The sequence below is a fragment of the Nesoenas mayeri genome (genome assembly GCF_963082525.1).
Source record: "Nesoenas mayeri genome assembly, chromosome: 1".
In the NCBI taxonomy this organism is placed as follows: domain Eukaryota; kingdom Metazoa; phylum Chordata; class Aves; order Columbiformes; family Columbidae; genus Nesoenas; species Nesoenas mayeri.
Genome location: NC_137541.1, coordinates 78,379,638 through 78,401,241, shown reverse-complemented (window position 1 = coordinate 78,401,241; position 21,604 = coordinate 78,379,638). Strand labels below are relative to the sequence as shown.

At 38.3% G+C, this 21,604-nt stretch overlaps 1 protein-coding gene across 1 annotated transcript; it reads left to right on the top strand.

The window, feature by feature from the left end:
• Nucleotides 1-2,768: 2,768 nt before the first annotated feature.
• Nucleotides 2,769-20,797, top strand: PYROXD1 (pyridine nucleotide-disulphide oxidoreductase domain 1). The gene is given in 13 exon segments (XM_080363403.1): nucleotides 2,769-3,782; nucleotides 6,420-6,500; nucleotides 8,648-8,767; nucleotides 10,192-10,320; nucleotides 12,187-12,260; nucleotides 13,175-13,335; nucleotides 14,347-14,447; nucleotides 15,729-15,858; nucleotides 16,735-16,746; nucleotides 16,749-16,870; nucleotides 19,082-19,204; nucleotides 19,487-19,624; nucleotides 20,091-20,797. Coding segments are annotated over 13 exon segments (1,521 nt in total). The 5' UTR covers nucleotides 2,769-3,701; the 3' UTR covers nucleotides 20,340-20,797.
• Nucleotides 20,798-21,604: the final 807 nt, after the last annotated feature.

Genomic DNA, 21,604 nt, shown 5'->3' with positions numbered 1-21,604 from the left:
CAGAACTGCTACCTGGAGCTTCACAGTATTGCTTTTGGTCTCTGCATGCTGTGTATCAGTGAACATGAAGTGCCAGACATCTCCGCCCGCCAGCAGCACCAAAGTCTCTCTTCATCTGCTACATCAAATAACTGGACTGTTTGGTGAAATACGTCTGTGTCTTAGGGTATCTTGGACTAGGGGTGGAACCAGATTGCAGGACATCTCTTATGTTCCTAGCTCCAAGGTGATTTCTATCCTACACTTATTCTCACAATCAGTATATGTTTTATTGCTCTTGTGTTACTAATTTCAGTAATTGTTTTTTGTAAAATAATCTTTCTAATAGCCAAAAAATTTTACCCGTATAATCTGCAACTCATGGTATCTGTAGAAAAAGTCAGCTGTGCGTGGATCAAGGGGTGGAAGCTAGTCATCCTGACCGGAAGATCATTGTACATCGAGGAGTTAGTGATCCACAAAACAGCTGACCTGGGCTGGCCCAAGCCTGTGCTGTGCTGTACGGTGCTGCACATACTGCCTGGCCTTCAAGCCGTGCTGTGCCACACACATCCCTCGGCTACGGGATGAACTTAGCCAGCTAACTGTAATGAGGAGTCTGTTGTCACCTTCTACTCAGTGCTGGTGATTACACCACCTATGTGGCCTTGCCTTTATCTAAAAGTGTGCCAATGAGTTCTCACATGAACATCCTTTTTGTTTGACAGTAGAAATTATGAATATACATGTTTTCTTGTAAGAAAACCCTGTAGGAACTCAAAAGACCACAGTGCTGGGTCACTTTTCCACCAATGAGATCTGTATAGTGTGCCTCTTTGGAGATCCACCCAGTGATGCACAACTTGGGGCTACCAGCATCTGGAGGGATGTGAGATTATCTATACTATTGTCATTTTTCTTATAGTGTTAGCTCCAATAAACTTCATTTAAAGTGATTACAGAGTCTGAGTGGATTTCTTACTGGAATCATGATGAACTAGCACCTCCTGGTGCCAAAACTTCCAAGTGGTTTTCAAGAAGCAAGTTCATAGTTTTAAAAATCATTCAGATTAACCACAGTGATAATATGACATTTTCTGCCTTTATGTGAACCAAATACTAACTGACAAAAAAAAATCTCCTTGGAATCTTTAATGTCACTCAGCCTGTAAAAGGTTTTGTGCTCTTTTAGGGCTTAATCACTTCTCTGATCCCCTTCAAAAGGCCAATCAAACAGTATGTAATTTTTAGTTCATCTTTATCATTCAGTAGGTAGATTGGGCACCTCTTTTCTCCTGCTGCTTTCACTGTTTGAACAATTTTTCCATCTGCTTGAGGAATGGAAGACAGTGGAGGAAAAACAATTCCTTGTAGTATGTATTGCTATAAAGGCTTTATTGTCATATTCTGTACTTTAATTCATTATTCATGAGTGATACGTTACTCATATTCCCAGAGAAAACCTACCATTTCAGCCCAAATCAACAGAGGCCTAGAGACATCTGAGGTGCCCAAACACGCTTGCAGAAAAGGAAGTATGATGTAAAATGCATCTCCACCGGCAGACAGCGTGGTTGACTTTCATAACAGAGCCATGATCTAGCAGGCCTTGCCCTGTGCCATTTCAGAGGATGCAGGGTAACAGAGACCGAGTCAACCTGTAACTGTACGTGACACTTTTTTCCTTCATAGAATAGGATTTGGCTACTGGAATTTGGGGTGGTTTTCACAGTCAAATGTTATTTAGATTGTGAGTGTCAGATAAGCAAAGTCATGCATTGAAGGTTATACACACACTGATGCAAGTGACAGAGGTACCATGACGGGGTGCACAATCATTTTCAGAAATACTCAGAGAACATTAAGAGTTCTCGTTTAATAAAGAATAAAATCTACTTAATGACTGCTATCTACTTTCTTGGTCTCACATCCTCTGCTTCTTCTTTCAACACATATGCACCAAGCTTGGTAAGAAGCGTCAGGAACGAATTCACAATGGGTTACTGATACTAAAGCCAAGTTCATTACAAACCCTACACAAATTAAACATTATTAATATGGAAAAGTTTCTACAGATTTGTCATGTCCTTCCTGTCAATTAGGAACTGAGAAGGTATGCTGTAACTGTGAGCAACTATTTTCACGGTCTTCAATTTTGCCCATCTTGTCCAAAATGGCTTTTTACATATTTTTGTAAATGGAGGCAGTAACAACTTTTTTTTTTAGTTTACACAAGCAAATGCTCTAAGTAAAATGAGAATTTCTCCCATCATTTATCATATATGGCAGAATAAAATCCTTGGGAGGTATTCTTGTATTTGATGATGCAAGCCTACCAAATTTCTTGCACTGTTTTGGTCAGGTCATTTACTCAGATAATTTACAGTGGAATGGGTTGTGTTTATGACCAAAATGGGCAGCAATTGTCTGGACTGCAAAATTACCTTCAATGCTAGGGGAAAAAAAAAAAAAAGAAAAAAAAAGAAAAAAAGTTACTTCTTAAAATAAAATGAAAGTATTTATAACTAACTGCTATCAGGAAGTGACTGTTTTGAAAACTGTGATTGATGTCCTCGTAGCAACAGAAATGTCTGAAAAGGCATCGGCCATAAAATAGTGTCATTTTCTGTGGTGCATGCAATTAGCAGCTTTATCTTTTACAGCTTATCCCTTCCTACAAGAGAAAAAAAGCATTGAAGGTCAGTTTTAGAATGAAAATCATACTTACTAATATACTGAATGCTCTAAGATAAACCAGAGCACAAAAGCTTCTACACATTTTGAACAGCTCGTGTCAAACTATAGCTGTTGCTGGACAGTTAATCACGTCAATTTATTTCCTTACTCTGACATGGTTCCCATGTTACTGCGCCACACTTAGAAAAAAAAAAAAGAAAACAGCAAAGTCATTTGCTTCAATGATGGAGGAGAAACCTGAGGGGTCACCAGCACGGAACCCTTGCAGGGCACTGCCAGGGGTGACCCCTCCAAACAGCAACTGACACCCCCCTGGGAAGCGCCAGGTGCCTCTGTACAGTGACACCTTGTGCAGGGAGGGTCATGGGTAGGGAAGGGAGAGTCTCCCAAGCGTCAGCTCCGTGTTCATCTTAAAACCTGGTCTGAATTACACTTTTAATCTTCTGCCCAAAACTGATGGCGGGAGAAGGGGGGAAAATGAATGCAGTGTCTCATATTTCCATGTTTCTTTTTCCTGATTTCCTGTTAGTGAATGAAGAAAGGCCTGCATGTTTGGGAGTTTTTTTGGTATGTGTGTGGTGTGGTTTTTGTTTTTGTTTTTTATTATTATTTTTATCATAACTATTTGCTATCTGTTCTCTTTGACCCCTTGACAAAGCTTATACAAATCTTCAAGCGCCCAGGCCCCCGAAGCTCTCGCCCTAGCAAGGGAAGAAAGCAAACTCCAAAAAAAAAAAGAAGAAAGGAAAAAAAAAAGGGGTGGGGGGAGGAGAAAACGTGTTTGGGGGCGGGTGAGCGAGGGGTTGTTCCCACCCACCTCCGCCCAGGACGTGCCCTGGCGTTGCGGGAGGGACGCGCAGCCAGCGGAGGAAGTTTGGATGCTCCCGCACGCCGTAGGCGCAGCGCCGCCACCTTCCGCGCCTTAGCCGGTGCCCGGCGGTGAGAAACCGTCCCCGTTGGGAGCGGCATTTTTTTCTTGTTTTGTTTTCCCTTCGTCACCGGTGCGCTCGGGAGCAGGCGGAGACATGGCGGCTGCCTCCGGCGCTGCGCGGAGCCGGTTCGCGGTGGTGGGCGGAGGGATCGCAGGAGTCACCTGCGCGGAGAAGGTAAAGGCCGGGCCCCCCGCTGCTCGCCCCGCGCATGCGCACCCACCTACCCGACGGAGAGCGACCGTCTCGTCTGGGGTCGCCATTTTGGCCCTGAGGGCTTTGACACCCAGCGGCAGTCTCAGCCATCGCTCTCTCGGCTCTGGCAGGGCCGGCTGGGGTCATTCCAGCCGGTGAGGCTGGGACTTGACCCTTGGGCTCCCGGAGGAGGCTCTGCGGCCCCCGGCGTTATCGTAACTTCCGCGCTTCAGGGCCCGCACGGGGCGGTGTAACTGCATGTGTGTGATGGTGAGAGCGGCCTGCGCCACTGCGGGCACCGCTCGGGGTTTGTGTTCACTGAGTGATTCTGAGAGGCATCAGAACGTCTGTAGAAGCCGTTCATTAGATTTGTGTGGTAATCACAGAATCACAAAATTTCAGGGACCTCGAAAGATCATCCAGGCCAAACCCCTGCTGGAGCAGGAACACCTAGATGAGGTTACATAGGAAGGCGTCCAGACGGGTTTTTAATGTCTCTAGAGACAGAGACTCCACGTGAATATTCTCATATATGCAGCAGTTACCTAAATAAACTGATAAGTGCGAGTGACTGCTTCATAAAAAAAAAAGGATTGAAACTTTAGTGAGTTGAGAAAGCTGGCATTCCTTGTGCTTGACAAGAGGGCAGCAACCTGAAGGAGTGCTGCATGTGTTACTCATCATAGCCATAAAGGGTTCTGCTGCAGCTAAGGTGAAGGCTGCTATGATGTACTCCTTTTTATAAAAGTATTGCTTAGCTTTTCACAGAATCTAGAATGGATCATCCAATCCAGCGCACTTGCTAAAGCAGGTTCACCCACAGCAGATTGCACAGGAATGAGTCCAGGTGGGTTTTGAATGTCTCCAGAGAAGGAGACTCCACAACCTCCCTGAGCAGCCTGTTCCAGTGCTCTGGCACCCTTAAAGAAGTTTTTCCTATGTTTAGGATTGTACACCTGCAGAGCTTCTCTGGGCAGCCTGTTCCACGGTCTTACCACCATTATAGTAGAGAGTTACTTACACCTAATCTGAATGTACTCTCTTGCAGTTTAAAACTGTTACCCTTTGCCCAGTCACTACAAGCTCCGGTAGAAAGCTTCTTTCTGTCTTTCTTGTAAGCCCCGCTTATATCTTGAAAGGCCACAATAAAGTTTCCCTGGAGTCATCTCTTCTCCAGGCTGAACAACCTTAACCCTCTCAGCTTATCCTCATAGAAGTGTTCAGCACTCTGGGCCTTGTCTGGACCTGCTCTAACAGGTCCATGTCTGTCTTGTGCTGGGGGCCCCCTAGCTGGATGCAGTACTCCAGGTGGGGTTCCTTGACCTGCTAGCCATGCTTCTTTTTATGCAGCTCAGGATGCGTTTTGCTTTCTAGCCTGCAAGGACATGTTGACAGTCTTTATCTGATTTTTTTGTTGTTGTTGACCAGTATTCCCAAGTCCCCTGCAGCGCTGCTCTCAATCCATTCATCCTCCAGCCTGTATTAATACTGTTGATTGCCCTAACCCAGGCGCGGGAGTTTGCACGTGACCCTGTTGAACTTCATGAAGTTCACATGGACCCCCTCCTCAAGCCTGTCCGAGTCCCTCTAGGTGGCATGCGTTTAACTAATCAACTGCATCACTCAGCTTGGTAGTATCTGTAAACTTGCTGTGGGTGCACTCTATCATGCTGTCTGTCATTAATAAAGATATTGAACATGATCATGTGCTTTCCATAGTGTTCTGTAGTTTTTCTGAGGCTTATTAGATACAGCTGGGAGCAACTGCTGCAGCACAGGATGCTACATGTCAAACTTTCTTTCTGTTGTCTGTCAATACAAAGCATACAGCTACAATATGTGCGAAACACATCTTAGGGATTCATGCTATAAAGCATGGATAACATGAAGTTTTACATAGCCTTGTTAAATTCATTTGTATTTGCCAATGGTATAACCATGTGAATCTCCCCTAAACCGGCCACAAGGTTTCACCACTTTCACCTTCAGATTACTATGTTACATTGCTCCTGTCTGAGGTACAGGAATACATTCTAGTTGCTTTATAGCTCAGTAGCACATGTACAATGTGAAATGTGGTTCTTTGCAGCTTATACAACTGTTCATCTATAGAATGCTGGTGACAAGGAAGCCTGGATTTTGTCTGTATTTGAGAGATGAGTGGTTCCTAAAACTTTTGTATAACTTAGTAGCACTCTGAAGATGATATTCCATTTATCAGTTTAGTAATTAACATTTACAATAGCCAATAGGAAACGCCACTATGCAATAGAAAAATGTATGCTTAGCAACTACATGTCTCTAGAAATCACATGATCATAGTGTGTTCTTATAGTTTGCCTTTACAATACTAAGAGAGTAATCTTATGAGTGAGTCCTTTATACCACGGCTGCAGTTCTTGAAGATTTGTGTGTGAATGAATTAAAATCTTGGGACTCTAAATTATTTTAATTTGTCGTTATTCTTCCATAATCTTGAATTAATGTTTATCCAATAGGATTCTACAAGACTAAAGTGATGTAGTAACACATATTATTTTTCACTAATAATTTTATTGTCTTAAAGTCAAATCTACTGCTAACTGTATTCACTCTTCATGATTTCTGTTTCTTTACAAGCTGGCCGTGGAATTCCCATCAGAAGACATTTTTTTAATGACAGCTTCTCCAGTTATAAAAGCTGTAACGAATTTCAAACAGGTAAGAAAGACTTCATTTTTCTTATGGTAAGACCTTTTCAGAAGTTTGTACAGATAATTTAGAACCTAAACCTAAAAATGCTTATGATTTTGAACTTGTTTTCACATTAGTGTTACTGCAGTGATAAGTGTTAGTAGGACTGATGAGGTATTTTATGGTGATTCATAATTATTAGTAATTGGTGAATATATTCACAACATTCAAGCAAAGGTAAAACTGAGTGCTTACATGGTTGACGTATTTTCTAAGTTACTGAAGCTTTACTTCACTGCTTTGTTAATAAGTGCTCCATTTTAAGCACTGAAATGGTATCTTTGGAATAAATTACTTTAAAAACTTAGTCTTGCTAGTGGTTCTCATATACAGTAGTGTGTTTGAATTTCAGGCAGAAACAGAGTTCTGACAAGTAACAAAAAAAGGGATAGACTTCTTTGAAATTGCCTTCAGCTTTATCTACATCTCCAGCAGCTGGTGATTCAGTTACCTCTTTCCTGCTGGTTTGAAAAAGAAAATCCATGTGTGAGTTCAGATTTCTAGCTAGTAGGTTCATTAAGCTAGTTTCACAGAGGTACTTGGTTCTTGAAAAGCGCTGCTCTTTTCCCCACTCAGGGAACTTTGAACTCTATCACAGGGCGTGGAAAGACTTGAAGACTTGATTGTGCAGAAGTCAGGGTGCAAAGCTGCCAGCCAGTGAGAAATTAGATTTTACCTCTCAGGGGAAGTTAAGGCATTGAGAGCTGGGCTTGCACCTGGCACTTATATTTACGATTCTTTTTCTGAAACATGGTATCTAACAGGTGAGGGGTATCTCATGACAAGTAGAGAAAAGACGAGTCTGCGGTTTATCTGACAGACCAGTTTTAACATAATTTTTCCTGGTTTATGAATGCCTAATTGAAGTCACTTCAGGGGGAAAATAAAGCATGGAGAGATTTGAATTTAGTGGCTGTCATTGGCTATCAGCATCTCTTTGCACTGTGGTTTTTGTCTGGGGCTAATGGGATACTCAGAATGTTGCTGAGAGACTGAGTGCTCTGTGTGAGACTGGTAGAGTAACACCCAACTGAAGAGTATCTTCTGAGTTTGAGAGTGCTGACAATAGGGTAGTGAGTATCCAGGAAAGACACACTTCACAGAGATTGAAAGTCTGTAATTCACATCAGCAGACGTTTCAGTAGCTGAAGAATAAGGGCATAGCTAAACAGTATCTAAAGGCAGCATCTGAGTTTTGGACATGAGCATCTTAATTTCTCTCTGAATTGCAAGCATGGTGTGGCTTCTGGTTCCTAGCTGTGTTCCAGACTCTTTGAATATTCTATAAAGTAGAAGGCCTGGAGGTTCCCATGCAGTTGCTCCCTTCTGGAGGAAACTCCAAATCAACCTAACTTACTTGAATGTTTATAAATTCTAATTTGCCTCTTTTTTTTTTTAATTTCATGAGTTTCTGAATTATCAGATAGTGGCTATGGATGAGATGCTGAGTAAATGCTTTGAGGTGATCTCAAATCTGGTTTGCCTAAACCCTTGTCATATATATCCTGTTTACAAACTGAAAAACGGTAAACACTTTGCCTTACATAAGAGCCAATTGCCTGCAACAAGAAGTTTTTAAATCATTAGGTTTTTGAAAAAAAAGTCACAAGATTTTTTTTTTTTACTAGGATAAAAATATTTATTCCAGGCAAAAGTATTTCCATAATTCTTCAAGCTATTTTAACCAAAAAGTTTTGTCCCAAAGAGCTGATGAGAGAAAGATGCTTGCATGGGGAAACATCATTGAGTTATTTTATCAACACTGCATCAAGTAAGTTAAAAAGCAGTGTTCACTCTTGAAAATATGGTCTATTTATGGAATAAAACATTATAGCAGTTAAAGCAGCTATCAGGGTTCTCCATTTTTGCTTAATCTCTAGCTTTAGAATTAAAATTCTCTGTACTACTTTGACTCTTTACCAGGAATAGGCATGAAAAGATTCTGTATATAAAAAGGAACTTTTAGCAGTAACATGACAAAATGTTTTGAGAAAATATGGGCGCTTTTTTGTGATATCTTTACTAGAAATGGACTTAGCATATTTTGTTACAAGCTTTAGGAAAAGACATGGGTAAATGGTTTGTATATTTAAATACCTCTCTTCTTCCTACAGGTCTCCAAAACACTTGAGGAATTTGATGTAGAAGAGCAACCAAGTTCTCTATTAGAAAATCGATATCCCAATATTAAAGTTATACAGTCTGGAGTAAAACAATTGAAGAGTGATGAACATGTAAGCTAATGTTTTCTCTTTTATGTGTTTTTTCAAATTATTTATTTTAAAAAATTGTAAGAAACAAGGTAATATTTTGAGCTTGAAATTATGTTGAAGAACATTCTGGTTATGATACATAAAGTGTTAAGTTGCCAAAATTAAAAGAAAATACTTCCTAACCTTAATTTAATCTATCACTTAGACTGTTGTTCAAGTAGAAGTATATGCAGGGGACATAATTGTTGATAAAAATTACTTGTTAGTTCAGAAATGGTATCGTTTAGATTTAAATCTTTAATACCTTAGAGATATTGCATTAAATACCTGATTGGAACAGCAGAGAAACCAGCCAATGAAACCAATACTGTATATCAGTATAGATGTCAGTATTTCTGTAACCCTTGATAGGAGATCTCTCTGACTCAAAAGTTACTGCTTGTTGGTATAGAGACCAACATATTAACAATTTTTCTTACTAAAAAGAAAACCTTGAAAGAACCAACATGTCCATCTTCTTTTCAGGGGGAAATACATTGCTAGTATGAGCCATGTACAGCACATATAGATCCTTGTTAGTGTTCATGTCAATGTGTTATTTTTCATTTCAGCATTTATCAAAAACTCACATTCAGATCCAAAACTGGTTTTGCTCATTTTAAGTCACAGAGATATGATTCCAGTTAGATTATAATTCTGCTTATATTCTGAGTTGAATGTTATTCTGGTATCGTTATTATAATGTCTTTTTAGTTTAGGTATGTCTCTGTGAACATGAGTATTTCATGAATGTGGATTTGGAGGATCTTTTGCCTCTGTTTTCAGAAAACCTTTAAAAACTCTCTTTGTGCCTGTATTGTAAACTATTTAGCTTACAGTTTGGAAAACAACGAAGAAGGTCATTAAATGTTAAAATTTAAGTGTTGCTTGTTGCAGCATGATGTAGCTTGTTTAGTGACTACCCTTTTGGTTTAGCTAAGAACAGACTTTGCAGTCTTTCTAAACTGTATCCCTATCCTGTCCCTAGTTAACACAGGTCTGCTGTTTTTGAAATGAGATTTGTAGTTGCTAATATATAGTAGCATATAGGTTTACCTCTGTCACTGGGGTGGGTGAACGTTGTCACCTAGAAAACAGACTCTTTTTAGCACAGCTAGTGAGTACAGAGTGCCACCAAGTGGTAATCCTTATATTTCATCTTCCTTTGGGTGTACTGTGCACACTTTGCATTTTATCTGTCTCGTAATGTCATATGTTTAGGTTTGAAAGTCTGTGGTGAATGTAATGCAAATAAATGACACACAACCGATGAGAGTATGAAGGCTTACTCTTTAAGAAGCCAGTTACAGCTTTTAATATCCGCAAAATACTGTGACATTAAGGAAAAAAAAAAGCTGATGTTGGATATCTCTAATTGTTCTTTCTTTTCTCTTATTTCTTAACAGAAAATTTTCACTGAAGATGGGAAAGAATATACGTATGAAAAACTTTGCCTGTGTGCTGGAGCAAAACCCAAATTAATTTTTGAAGGAAACCCGTATGTATTAGGAATCCGGGATACTGACAGTGCACAGGTAAATGTGTTTTGGAATTGTAAGTGTATAATGTATTCCCATTTCTGGTGCAAAATACTAAAAATTACTGTGGAGTGAAATGAAGAAACATAAGATGGTGTTTGTTATTATATATCCTTAAATAGGAACACTTTTGGTAGCAGAGAAATAGCTTTAAACTACCGTTAAATAAATTAATTAGTCACTAAATTTATTAAGTTTATAGATAGCTCATAGACAGTATTGCTAACATAATAATCTAGAATAAATGGTATTCTTTTCCCTCCAGGCAGAAGCCATTCTGAAATTCTGAACAGGAAGTAGGCACCAATAGAAACTTCCCTGAGAAGGTGTATCTGGTACACAGTATGAAGGGCCACTTCCTGAAGTGAAAAGCTACTGAAGGATGCTTTTTTAAAGTTCTACTGTAGCTTCTCACTTTACAGAAAGAGTTACGGTTATAGTCAAACATGTGGAAAAGTTTTCACATGAGTAATGACTTAAACAACTAAAACCTCAGCTTGCAAGTAGGAAGTGAGGTTTAGCTGCTATAGGTCTTTAGAATTAGAGGAGGCAGGGTGAAAGTGAGCGCTTGCTGCTTCTCCATAACATAAGAACTGTAATTCATCAACTGAAGTTTGACACTGAGAGTGAAGAATGAGGTACTTTCCAAGAAAACTGAAGTGAAGCTATGAAATTGTTGTTTGTTTTGGACATTAAAACTTTACCTGAGTTTGAGAAAGGAAAAAAAAAAGGTGGGGGGGGGGGAGGCAGAATTAGAAGTAGAAGGAAGGAAAAAAACACACAAAAAAGACAGGCCTCGCTAAATTTATCTTGTCTGAGTTGAAGAGAAATATGCCACCAGAGTGGCACCAGTGGTGTCTGGAAGCTGTGAGGGTGTTCCAGGGTAGTATTGTCATGTGCTTGTCGTCTTCTGATGGTCTTCCCTGTGCATCCACTGTTGGCCACTGTAGGAAACGGTAGATTGGGCTGTCATTTGTGAAAACTGATACTGAACTTCAAATAAGTCTGAAAATACTTGTTTCTGGTTTTTTGTTTGTTTTCTTTTTCACAATGATCAGTTGTGTTCAGTAGTCCCCTCTGATACAACTTCAGTGTCCTCCTCTGAAGGGATTAAAGGACTGCAGTTTTCGTGGTCTTTTACAGTTTAGGTTCTCTTATACAATTAGTCAGGCAAACCAGAAGCATGGATGAACAAGTTTTTTCTGTAATTGTAATAATTGTTCTGATAATCATGATTCTTGATCTGTTTGAAAGAAAATACTTGAAGTGGTTATATCTGATCTAAAAAATACTGTCTGGGCTGTAGGGTTTTTTTGTTATTTTCACCACTAAGATGTGATTTGGAGACTTGTTTATTTCATTTTTTTTTTTCACAAATAAAATTTGTTCTCAGATTTGTTACCAATTATTTTTTAAATTCCTGGTTTCTGATCAGGAATTTTTAGGCTCCTAAATTTCTGTATTTTTGCCTTTTTAATGTTATGCAAATTACCATGAAAATTATACAAGTTGTGATAAAACTGGATTAATGATACCACAATGCTAATGGTCTCTAGGACAGAGAAACATCTCCTGAATTCTATTAAGGGCTCTGTCAAATTGGCTTACATGTAATTATTTAACTTCCCCTGTCTCAATTTGAGACTCATAAGGCTGTATCAATAACTTTATCCTGTAATGTGATAGAACTTCACAGGTTTTGTTAGCCTCTGTAACAGATCTTAGTGTAAGTAAATGTGTATCATTAGTCTTGAGAAAATCAAAATAAGAAGACTGAGAGAAAGAAAATACTGAGAAGTACATAATTGATAAGTGTGAGGGAAGATGTAAGTTGTAATTGACTCTTTTCCTTTCTTAACACAGGCTTTTCAGAAGAATTTGGCTCAAGCTGAGAGAATAGTAGTGGTAGGAAATGGTGGGATTGCACTTGAATTAGTGTAAGTAAATGACTGCGTTTTAATGATACATATGCCAATAAAATCTTTAACAATGCAATGTCAAATCTGGTGTGTATGAGTTTTGGAGAAGGTTGACTTATAAAACTGTAGCTCTTAACGAATTTTGATACTAAATGCTTAAAAAAAATGTCCATAGTATAGTGGTGCTTACTGTGATGTAAAATTCAGCAAGCTTCAGAAGCTTTGGCACATCAATATCAAGAATATACAGGGATTTCTGTTAAGACTTACAGCAATATTTAAGTTACAAAACTTGTTTTATTTCTGGAGACAGAAGATGTAACAGGAATAAAGAGGCAGCTTATCTTGCACTCAGCCTAATTTAAGTTGATGGAGCTTTTGAAGTGCCTGACGTGGCCTTTGTCACACGTAGGGTACTGAACAGTGTGGTCCTGCAGTCCTCTAGGTTACAGAACCCCCTGTATTATGCAGTTATGTGGCCTTGTTTTGTGTTGCACAGAATCACCTTTTCACTTTCACTAAATTGTTCTCTGCATGTTTCTACCAGTTCATGTTCCAGGTAGTACAAACAACCTCCAAATGCCTGTTCCTGGTAATGGGCAGTCTGGCAAAAATGCACATTTCTTCCATTGTGGAGAGCAGGAAATAACTAAGTATTACTATTACAAATTTAATCTGCCTCACCTCCTGCCCTGGTTCAGTCAAGGTTGTGCTGGTGAGGAAGCATGAGCTGTCAACTTGAAGAGATATACTTTTTTTTTAAATAGGCTCCTTATCTAAATAGTTAGAAGGAGTAGTGGATTTGATAGGTTTAAAAGTCTTGTATCTCTTGTTTCTACCTTCTGGAATGAAACCTTGCACGCTTCTAGTTGCTAAGAGTCAGATCCTTTTCAGGTAGTCTGTCACTTTATCCATTGTTTAAATGTCCACAGGTATGAAATTCAAGGCTGTGAAGTAATCTGGGCTATCAAAGACAAAGCCATTGGGAACACTTTTTTTGATGCAGGAGCAGCTGAATTTCTCATTCCAAAGTTAACTGCTGAAAAACGAGAGACTCCAATTGAATGTAAAAGAACCAAGTACACAATGGAAGGTACGGTGTTTTAGTCTCCTACGCTGCAGCAGCAGCATTTAATATTTACAATAGTCCTAAGATCAGTTAATTTAGCAGGCAGTATGTAAGGTTTTCTGTTATCATCAATGACATTTCCTTCTTTAAAAAGCTAAAAGTAAAAAAGGAATCTAAAAATATATCCAGAATTTAAAAAGACACACGACAGTATGTAATACAGTGTCCTACAAACTGTGTAAAATGTGCTTGTCTTTATATCTCTGCCAAGTTTTCATTTAATTTCCTGTATTCTATCTACTGAAGAACTTGTCCTATTTTCTTTAATATTTTAATGTTTTTCTAAATAATGTCAGCATTTTGTTGGAAGGAGCTCACACTAAAGCTATTGGAGGACCAGGTAAAACCTCACAGAACATTATTTCAGATGCAGTGAAACTGCAGTCTTAATAACAACAGTTAACTAGAACTGCATAACAAACATTACACAAACATATGCAAGACCAAAGTAATAACAAAAAGAAAAGCATGTTCTAGACTTCAGGTCGGAATAATAAATTGTAAAAGATTCAGCCTAAACATGATAAAATTGCACTCTCAATGTTCTTCATATGTGCCATGGTATGTTTGAATTTGCACTTTTGGGTGATGGTGAGGACAGTGCACATTTGCTAGCAGGTGGATGTCAATTTAAGTATTAGTGGTGATATTAAGCAACTAGGTCTGCCGTGGGTCCTCAGAACCCTGGTGCTGTTGGGGTCCATCTGGCTGTTGAGGGTCCATGCAGGCACGTCACAGGGCACGGTTGTTTTGGAGACGAGTCAAGTAATGAAAGGCATACAGTTGAACAGTGTTTAAAATACTGGCTTGGAGTCTGATTTGTCTGCAAATCAATGGGCTTTGAGACATGGCACCCTTTTGTCTTCCATTTTGGCAACCAGATCATGTTTCTCTTAATTGAGAATCCTTCATCTGAATTCTGTGGGCAATGAAGCATGCATGCTAATTCTGATATTCTTCACCTCCTTCCTTCAGGAAGCGAGGAAAAAGACAGATGCGTAGCAGCATCTGACAAACCGGGCAGTGCGTTAGGCCCTGATTGGCATGAGGGCTTACATCTTAAAGGAACTAAAGAGGTATGGCCATATTCTTGCTTACACATTTGCTTAAATGTTGCTTAAAGTGGGTAAGGATGACAGAATGTGAAATGTCATATTCAGGATTATTTTTATTATTATTATTATTACTATTATTGTTGTTGTTATTTTTATCGTTACTATTATTATTTAATAAAAATAAAATGTGCTTGAACTGATTCTCCTGTCAGAATTAAGCAGGAAAATATGTTAACACAAAAGTAATATTCTGCTTCAGAAAGAAGGTGGCTAATCGGATCCCTTGGCATAATTTTAGTGATGTGCTCTTCAAACTGAACCATAAACGTTGGTTTTCATATTTCTGTAGAACTGGTGTCAATCCTAGCTTTAACGAGAAGCAGTGGAACCTCTTGTCCTGATTTTACCTGCCATACGTACATTTTCATACATGAAAAACAGGACAGTAGGATTTGTACAGAGGTACAGGGAACATCAGTCTTCTGTCACAGCAGATAATGAAATGCAAAATCAGTAGCAGACATGAGCATTGTGAAGAGTTTTGTGTTTGAAATAAGCTAAAAATCCTCACATTGCATAGTTTATTATCAGATTTTTTATTAATTTCTTAGATGACAGGTGTTTGCATCTGTTGCAAACATTTTAAAAAAAGACCTTTCAAAGGTCATCAGTCATAGATTCTTCCGAATTGGCTTTACAGTATCAAATAAAGGATGTTTGTGTAGTGGAGAGTGAAACCATTCAAGGCCTGAATCCCTAAAATAGTTTTGAGAAACAAGTAACTTTGCAACTTCTGTCTTGAGGTCAGAATATGAGTGGTTGAAACATGGGCTGATGGAATAGAATATATTTTCTTTTTCTTTTCACATAATTTGGAATATAAATTTATTATTGTTATCAGCATTTAGTTCATTATAGAAAAATTAAGGATTTGAAATCCTGAAAGACAGTAAGATGAGTTTACTTTCTTTCTGTTCTGCTAAGTTCTGCATTCTTTTCCCGTAAACTCAGGGGAACTTGCATATGTTTTCTGGCATGCCAGAAAAGTCTAAATTGTCGTGAAATTTCAAGGAGTATCAGATAGCTGCTGAAAAACCAGGTAAATTACAATTTTCTATGGTTAGATCTATGGCAAAAAAGGAAAAATCATGGGAACTCAGCCAGTGTCCTGTGCTTCAGGACAGGATATATGTGGGATTTTTTTCCAGAGTAGTAATGTCAATGTAGGTGAAGGTGTACTTGCTGCTAAAGATATTGTTATTGCTAATCATTATGTTTACAATTTTGTCAATCTTTCTTCAGTTTTCTCATAAAGTACATATTGAAAAACTGTGTGAAGTAAAGAAAATACACTCACAGCAAGAATTCATACAGCTGCAACGGACCTCTTTGACTTTTCCTAAGGAAGAGGAAAATGCAGAACCAGATGGTGGTAGGTGTCAGTACTGATTAGAAATAACATGTTGAAGATAAAGCAGTGCTGGAGCATGTTTGATCTTGTTTGCTGTTTTAGAGCAAATACAGATATGGAAAGTAAATCTTTTATTTCTATAAATTAAATGGAGCTCTAGCAACTTACAGTAGTTGAGAATTTGATTTATGAGCTGCAATTGAACTACAGAATGTTATGAGTCAGACCCTTTTTCCACAAAGTCACCTAAATCCTGTATGCAGAATTATCCCTAAAAAATCTGATAAAAACATACGTTAACAGTGGAGCTAAAACAGAAGCAAAAAAAAAAAAATCCAGAAAACATTTAGTGTCAAAACTGATATAACCCTTCAAAGACAGTAGAAGAAAATATAACTGTTTCACTACTTTTTGTATCCATAAATTCTACTGAATGAAAATTAATATTTAAAATACAATTTTAATAGCCAGTTACTTTAAGCATAAGATTCTAGGAAGTCAAATGTCTGATGTTCTTTTTGCTTTTGAGGCATTTCCTGTGCATCTCTAAATTTATATGTAATAGAGTATTTGGCAATTGTGTAGTTCAGAGAACATCCCATGGGCCTCAAGTAGTGGAAGGACATCATATTTTCCTCCTACAAATGAGGGTTTTGACTTAGAAAAATTCTAGAGAAAGCCAATAGTAGGACTTGGAGCTAAGTTCCAAAATCTTATTTTCTAGGCCTAAGCAAAGGCAAAAACTGTTATAGGTAATACCTGTTTTTTTGAGAGGTTTTTAAAATTTTTTTTTTTCCTCCCTAATCAATTAGATATCAGAAAATATTTTTTTTCCTCTCTTTATTTCATGTCTTATTATGAGACGTCATTAATAACTTCTGTTGGTTACATTCTCAGGGCAAAATTTTCCACTTTTTCAGTGCTATGGCCTGTATATGTGGAATTAACTAATGGAAAAATCTATGGATGCGATTTTATTGTCAGTGCAACGGGAGTTGTGCCAAACATTAAACCATTTATTGATGGTAATAATGTAAGTATACTGATCTCTTTTGAAGTTTAAGCTTTTTGCCTTTTTTTTTAAGTAAGATGAAATAGTCCCTTTTAGCTGGTTTATCCTTCTGACATGAAATATTGATTGATAAAGGTTTTGAATGTTGTACAGCATTTCAAAATAGCGCATGTTGATCTTGGAAATACCGAACATGATAACAGTTAATTTCATTACTGTTCTTGGCCTGTTATATTGCTACTCATTATATGTACTGATATACAGTATATATACAATATAAACTGTTAAGATTAGGCCTACAAAGACAGGAAAAAACATTTGTATAATTGGTTAATGTGGCAAAAGATTTAGAATACTTTTTGTGTTAATTCTGCACCATATTCTTATCTTACAAATTTTAAAATTTTCTCCTGGGAAGGAAGCAGTCACTTCCAATATTCTTCATCGGGAAAGGTGCTCGTATTATTCAAGGGAAGTCACACTTGGAATCAGCATCCAAACGTGGATGATAATTACAGAGTTCATAGCTGCCACGTGAATTTTCAGGCCTTGAGGTCATTCTGTCTCCACGTTAGGTGCCTGGTTTAACCCCATCCGGCAGCTCAGCACCACACAGCAGCTCATTTCCTCCCCCAGTGGGATGGGGATGAGAGTTGAAAGGGTTCAAATGAGAAAACTCATGATTTGAGATAAAGACAATTTAGGCAAAGCAAAAGCTGTGCTCACAAGCAAATTAAAACAAGGAATTAATTCAGTTTCCCATTGGCAGGGAGATGTTTAGCCATTTCCAGGAAAGCAGGGCTTCTCACGCATAATGGTTACTTGGGAAGATAAGCGCCGTAATTATGAATATCCCCACTTCCTCCTTCTTTCCCCTGGCTTTTCTTGGGAGCACACTGTATGGTTTGGGGTATCCCTTTGGTCAGTGGGGTCAGCTGCCCCCACTGTGTCCGCTTCCCAGCTTCTCATGCACCCCCAGCCTTACCACTGGTGGGGCGCCATGAGAAAAAGAAAAGGCCTTGATTCTGTGTGAGCACAGCTCAGCAACAGCCAAAACATCCCCGTGTTATCAGCACTGTTTTCAGCACAAACCCAAAACACAGGCCCATACAAGCTACCGCAAAGAAAATTATCCCAGGCAAAACCAGTGCGTTAGGGTATTTGGTGTTTTGGAGTTCCTTCTGATTAGGAAGTAAAACGCTATCTTCTGAATAAAGCAGAAGAAAATTATTAAAACATTCAGCTGATGTTGAGCCATGAAATATTTCAAGGCCTACATTATAAAGTAAGATTAGGAATTAGGTATTTGCAGTGGTATTTTCTGGCCTTGACAAAAATACAAAATGAACTCTTAAGATTTGATGTCCCTGTAACGTACATACTGTGACTTGAGATTTGGCAAGCTCTGTTAATTCTCTGCCTATGAATCAGTAATAACATTTTTTAAATGATGCTGTGTTCTAGAAATTATGCATTTGTATCTCAGCACGGATGTCTTGCTGCTCTAGATAGTCTCACATTAAATAATTTTATTCACTATGTAATGCTGTTCTAAACTTTTTTTGATGCATAGTTTGAGATATTTTAAAGGACATGTGAAGGTCACTTATAAAATACAACACTGATCTGTTCTTAAACTTGGTGAGAAACGGATGCAGACATTGCTAGGGAATTCTGCTTTTGTAGGCTGATTTTTGTCTTTGCTTATATGAAGGGTTCTAGGTTTGATAAGATTCAGGATAAATACTGTCGAGTGCAGGGTCGCATCGTAATACAGGGAGGTAATACTTTCATATGTGGACAGTTGTGAAAAATACTTGATTATGGCACTCTTTGGGAGGTCTGTTTTCTTCCCTTGAAGATGATCTTGAAGGTGAAGGAGTCTTGAGATTGTGAGGTTTGAACACCGTGTTTCTCTCGCGTTTATCAGTCTTTCTTGATTGAGTCAGATTAGGTGGGAGAATGAATAGCCATGAATTGTTCACACTGAATGACCTTTTTCCCTGTTGCTTCATGGCATCCAGAAGAGCATCTTGCTGGGTTCCCATAGTATTTACTAATATAATTTTAGATCTTCAAGTGTTTTGATTAAGCAGAATAGTGAGTTTACTGAAACTTCTGTGAGTCTGCTATTAAAAAAGTAACATGAGATAACTGCTTAACATGAACAAAATTGAATTACTGAGTTTAAATTATTATTTTTCTTGTTGCTCATCTGTGTAAATACTGCAGTTTGCTGTAGGTGAAGATGGAGGTCTTAAAGTAGATAAACACATGCACACATCCCTGCCAGATATATATGCCGCTGGAGATATCTGCACAGCATCATGGGAACCTAGTCCTGTGTGGCATCAGGTAAATCAAATCATACAATTGTGTACTTAGCAGCAGCCTAATCTGCAAAGTAAATTACACACTATTACACAGATGGGAGAGAAGAAAATTTAATTGAAGCCGAAGCCAGTGAACAAGTAGATAATTCTGGGTGGATGACGAATAACTATCTGTGTGGCCAAAGCTGTTCAACCTGTCTGAGTATAATGAAGACACTTAGTAAGCATTGATGAGTGTCAGTCATTGCACAGTGACATGTATCTGTGTTTTTAAATCTTTTCTTTTTTATTTTTTGTTTTTTAGATGAGACTGTGGACTCAAGCTAGGCAGATGGGATGGTATGCAGCAAAGTGCATGGCAGCTGATACTTTAGGGGAACCTATTGATATGGATTTCAGCTTTGAACTATTTGCTCATGTTACAAAATTTTTCAATTATAAGGTAAAGAACAGTCTTAAACCACTAAGTAACGCACATATTGCTTGTTTATAGTCACTTGCCAAAAGCAGATGCTTCAGTATTGACAAACCAGTTTTCTTTATAAAATAATTAATCTTATTCATCCTAACTTTGCTAAAACGGAAGAGGGCAAAGATCTTCAGATATATTACAAATTTTAATTGGTGAGTGACAGCTGATTTACTTGGCATCTCTGCATGTATTCCATTTCATTAAGTTTCTGTTCATGGATAAATTCAACACAGTTCAGCATAATAACTGGCTCAGTATTAGGTTTTGTGTGTGATAGCTCAAGGTGAAGACCTTTCATTCTGTTGTGGGTTTGCAAGTGAATGAATGGGGGAGGTTTCCTAAGGACAGCATCTGACATTAGGACACTGTTACCAGCAGAAACAGTGAAAGCCACTACAATTATCTCATGAGTGCTTTTTCTTTTTCCCTCTGTTAGGTGGTGGTTTTGGGAAAATACAACGCTCAAGGCTTGGGTTTAGACCATGAACTGATGCTGAGATGTACCAAGGGACAAGAATATGTTAAAGTAGTGATGCAGAATGGCCGAATGATGGGAGCTGTGCTCATTGGTGAAACAGACTTGGAAGAAACCTTTGAAAATTTAATTTTAAATCAAATGGATCTTTCAGCCTATGGTGAAGATCTCCTGAATCCAGATATTGATATAGAAGATTATTTTGATTGAACAAAACCCCTCTTCCATTTTGTATTGAGTTTTATAAAACCATTTCCTCAGGATTACCAGAAATGAGAGATAAATGCAGTCCTGTATGAAGATTTTGTGTTGATCTTGTCAAAATACTGACCAGTGAATTAAATTAATCTGCGTGGAAATGCAGCAACAAAAGCAAGTGGGTTGGTGTTGGCAGAGACTTTTCATCTGGATTAGATGAACAAATAGCAGTCTTAAAAAATGGGCTTCACTATGCTGCTAAGATAGCACTGTGTTCAGTTGAATCTGAAGGAACCTACACTTTTTAAAAGTAAACTTATGGAAAGATTGAACACATTTATTTCTGAAGTAAATGTATTTTCTGCTCAGCTATGTACAGAACACAAACTTTGAACAATGAAGGCCAGAATGAGATGTCACTGGGGCTGTTCTGTCATTCTTTGTTGTCTCAGTGTGGAACAGGCTGACACAAGCTTTGCTCCTCTACTATCACTGCCTACTTACTGTATGAAAATGAGCCTTCCATTATTATGAAGCTCTTCCTTTTATATAGTGAGATGTAAATATTAAAATGGCAATAGTGTTCTAGCAACTTCTTGAAATAAATGTGAGAGAAGGGAAGTCATGTGGTTCTTGGTTGATATCAGACTCTATTGAGTTAATAAGGGTAATTTCTTGCTTAATGAATTTATCCCAACAGCATTTTACTGTCCTGGATCTAGCAGTTCAGTATACATAATCTTCTAGTTTAGGAGAAATTAGAGGCAAAATCTATAGCCCTGAGGGGCAAGGAAAGGACCACGCACTCTTATTTGTATTATCATGTGGTTCAAAAATTATTTGTAATAGATAGCATTCCTGTGACATCTGCATTGCTGAGATTAAGCACTGCTTAAAGATTAAGCATAAATAAAACAAGCCCAGCAGCTGTTGCTACTCAGGAACTTAAAAGGGTGGGCAGAGCTGCTCTTCAGGCCTTTCTCCCCAGCCTAGTTGTTCTTGCTCCCAACTCTGACAAACACAACCAGAACTGAAAGCACCAAGTAAGTTCTCAGGAGCAGCAAAAGGCCTTATTGGTTACCAAACTCTCAGATTTCAGTAGCAGCCTGTATGTTTTCCAAACTCATCAAGGTAATCTATCATTTATGCCTTTGCAGCTATTACACTAATGTCTTCTCATGTTCAATATCTCAGGTCCTGACAGTGTTCAAATATAATTTTCTGGCTTTCTACTGAGGAAAAAAGTACTAGTTTCAACCAGATTCCAAACCTCAAAA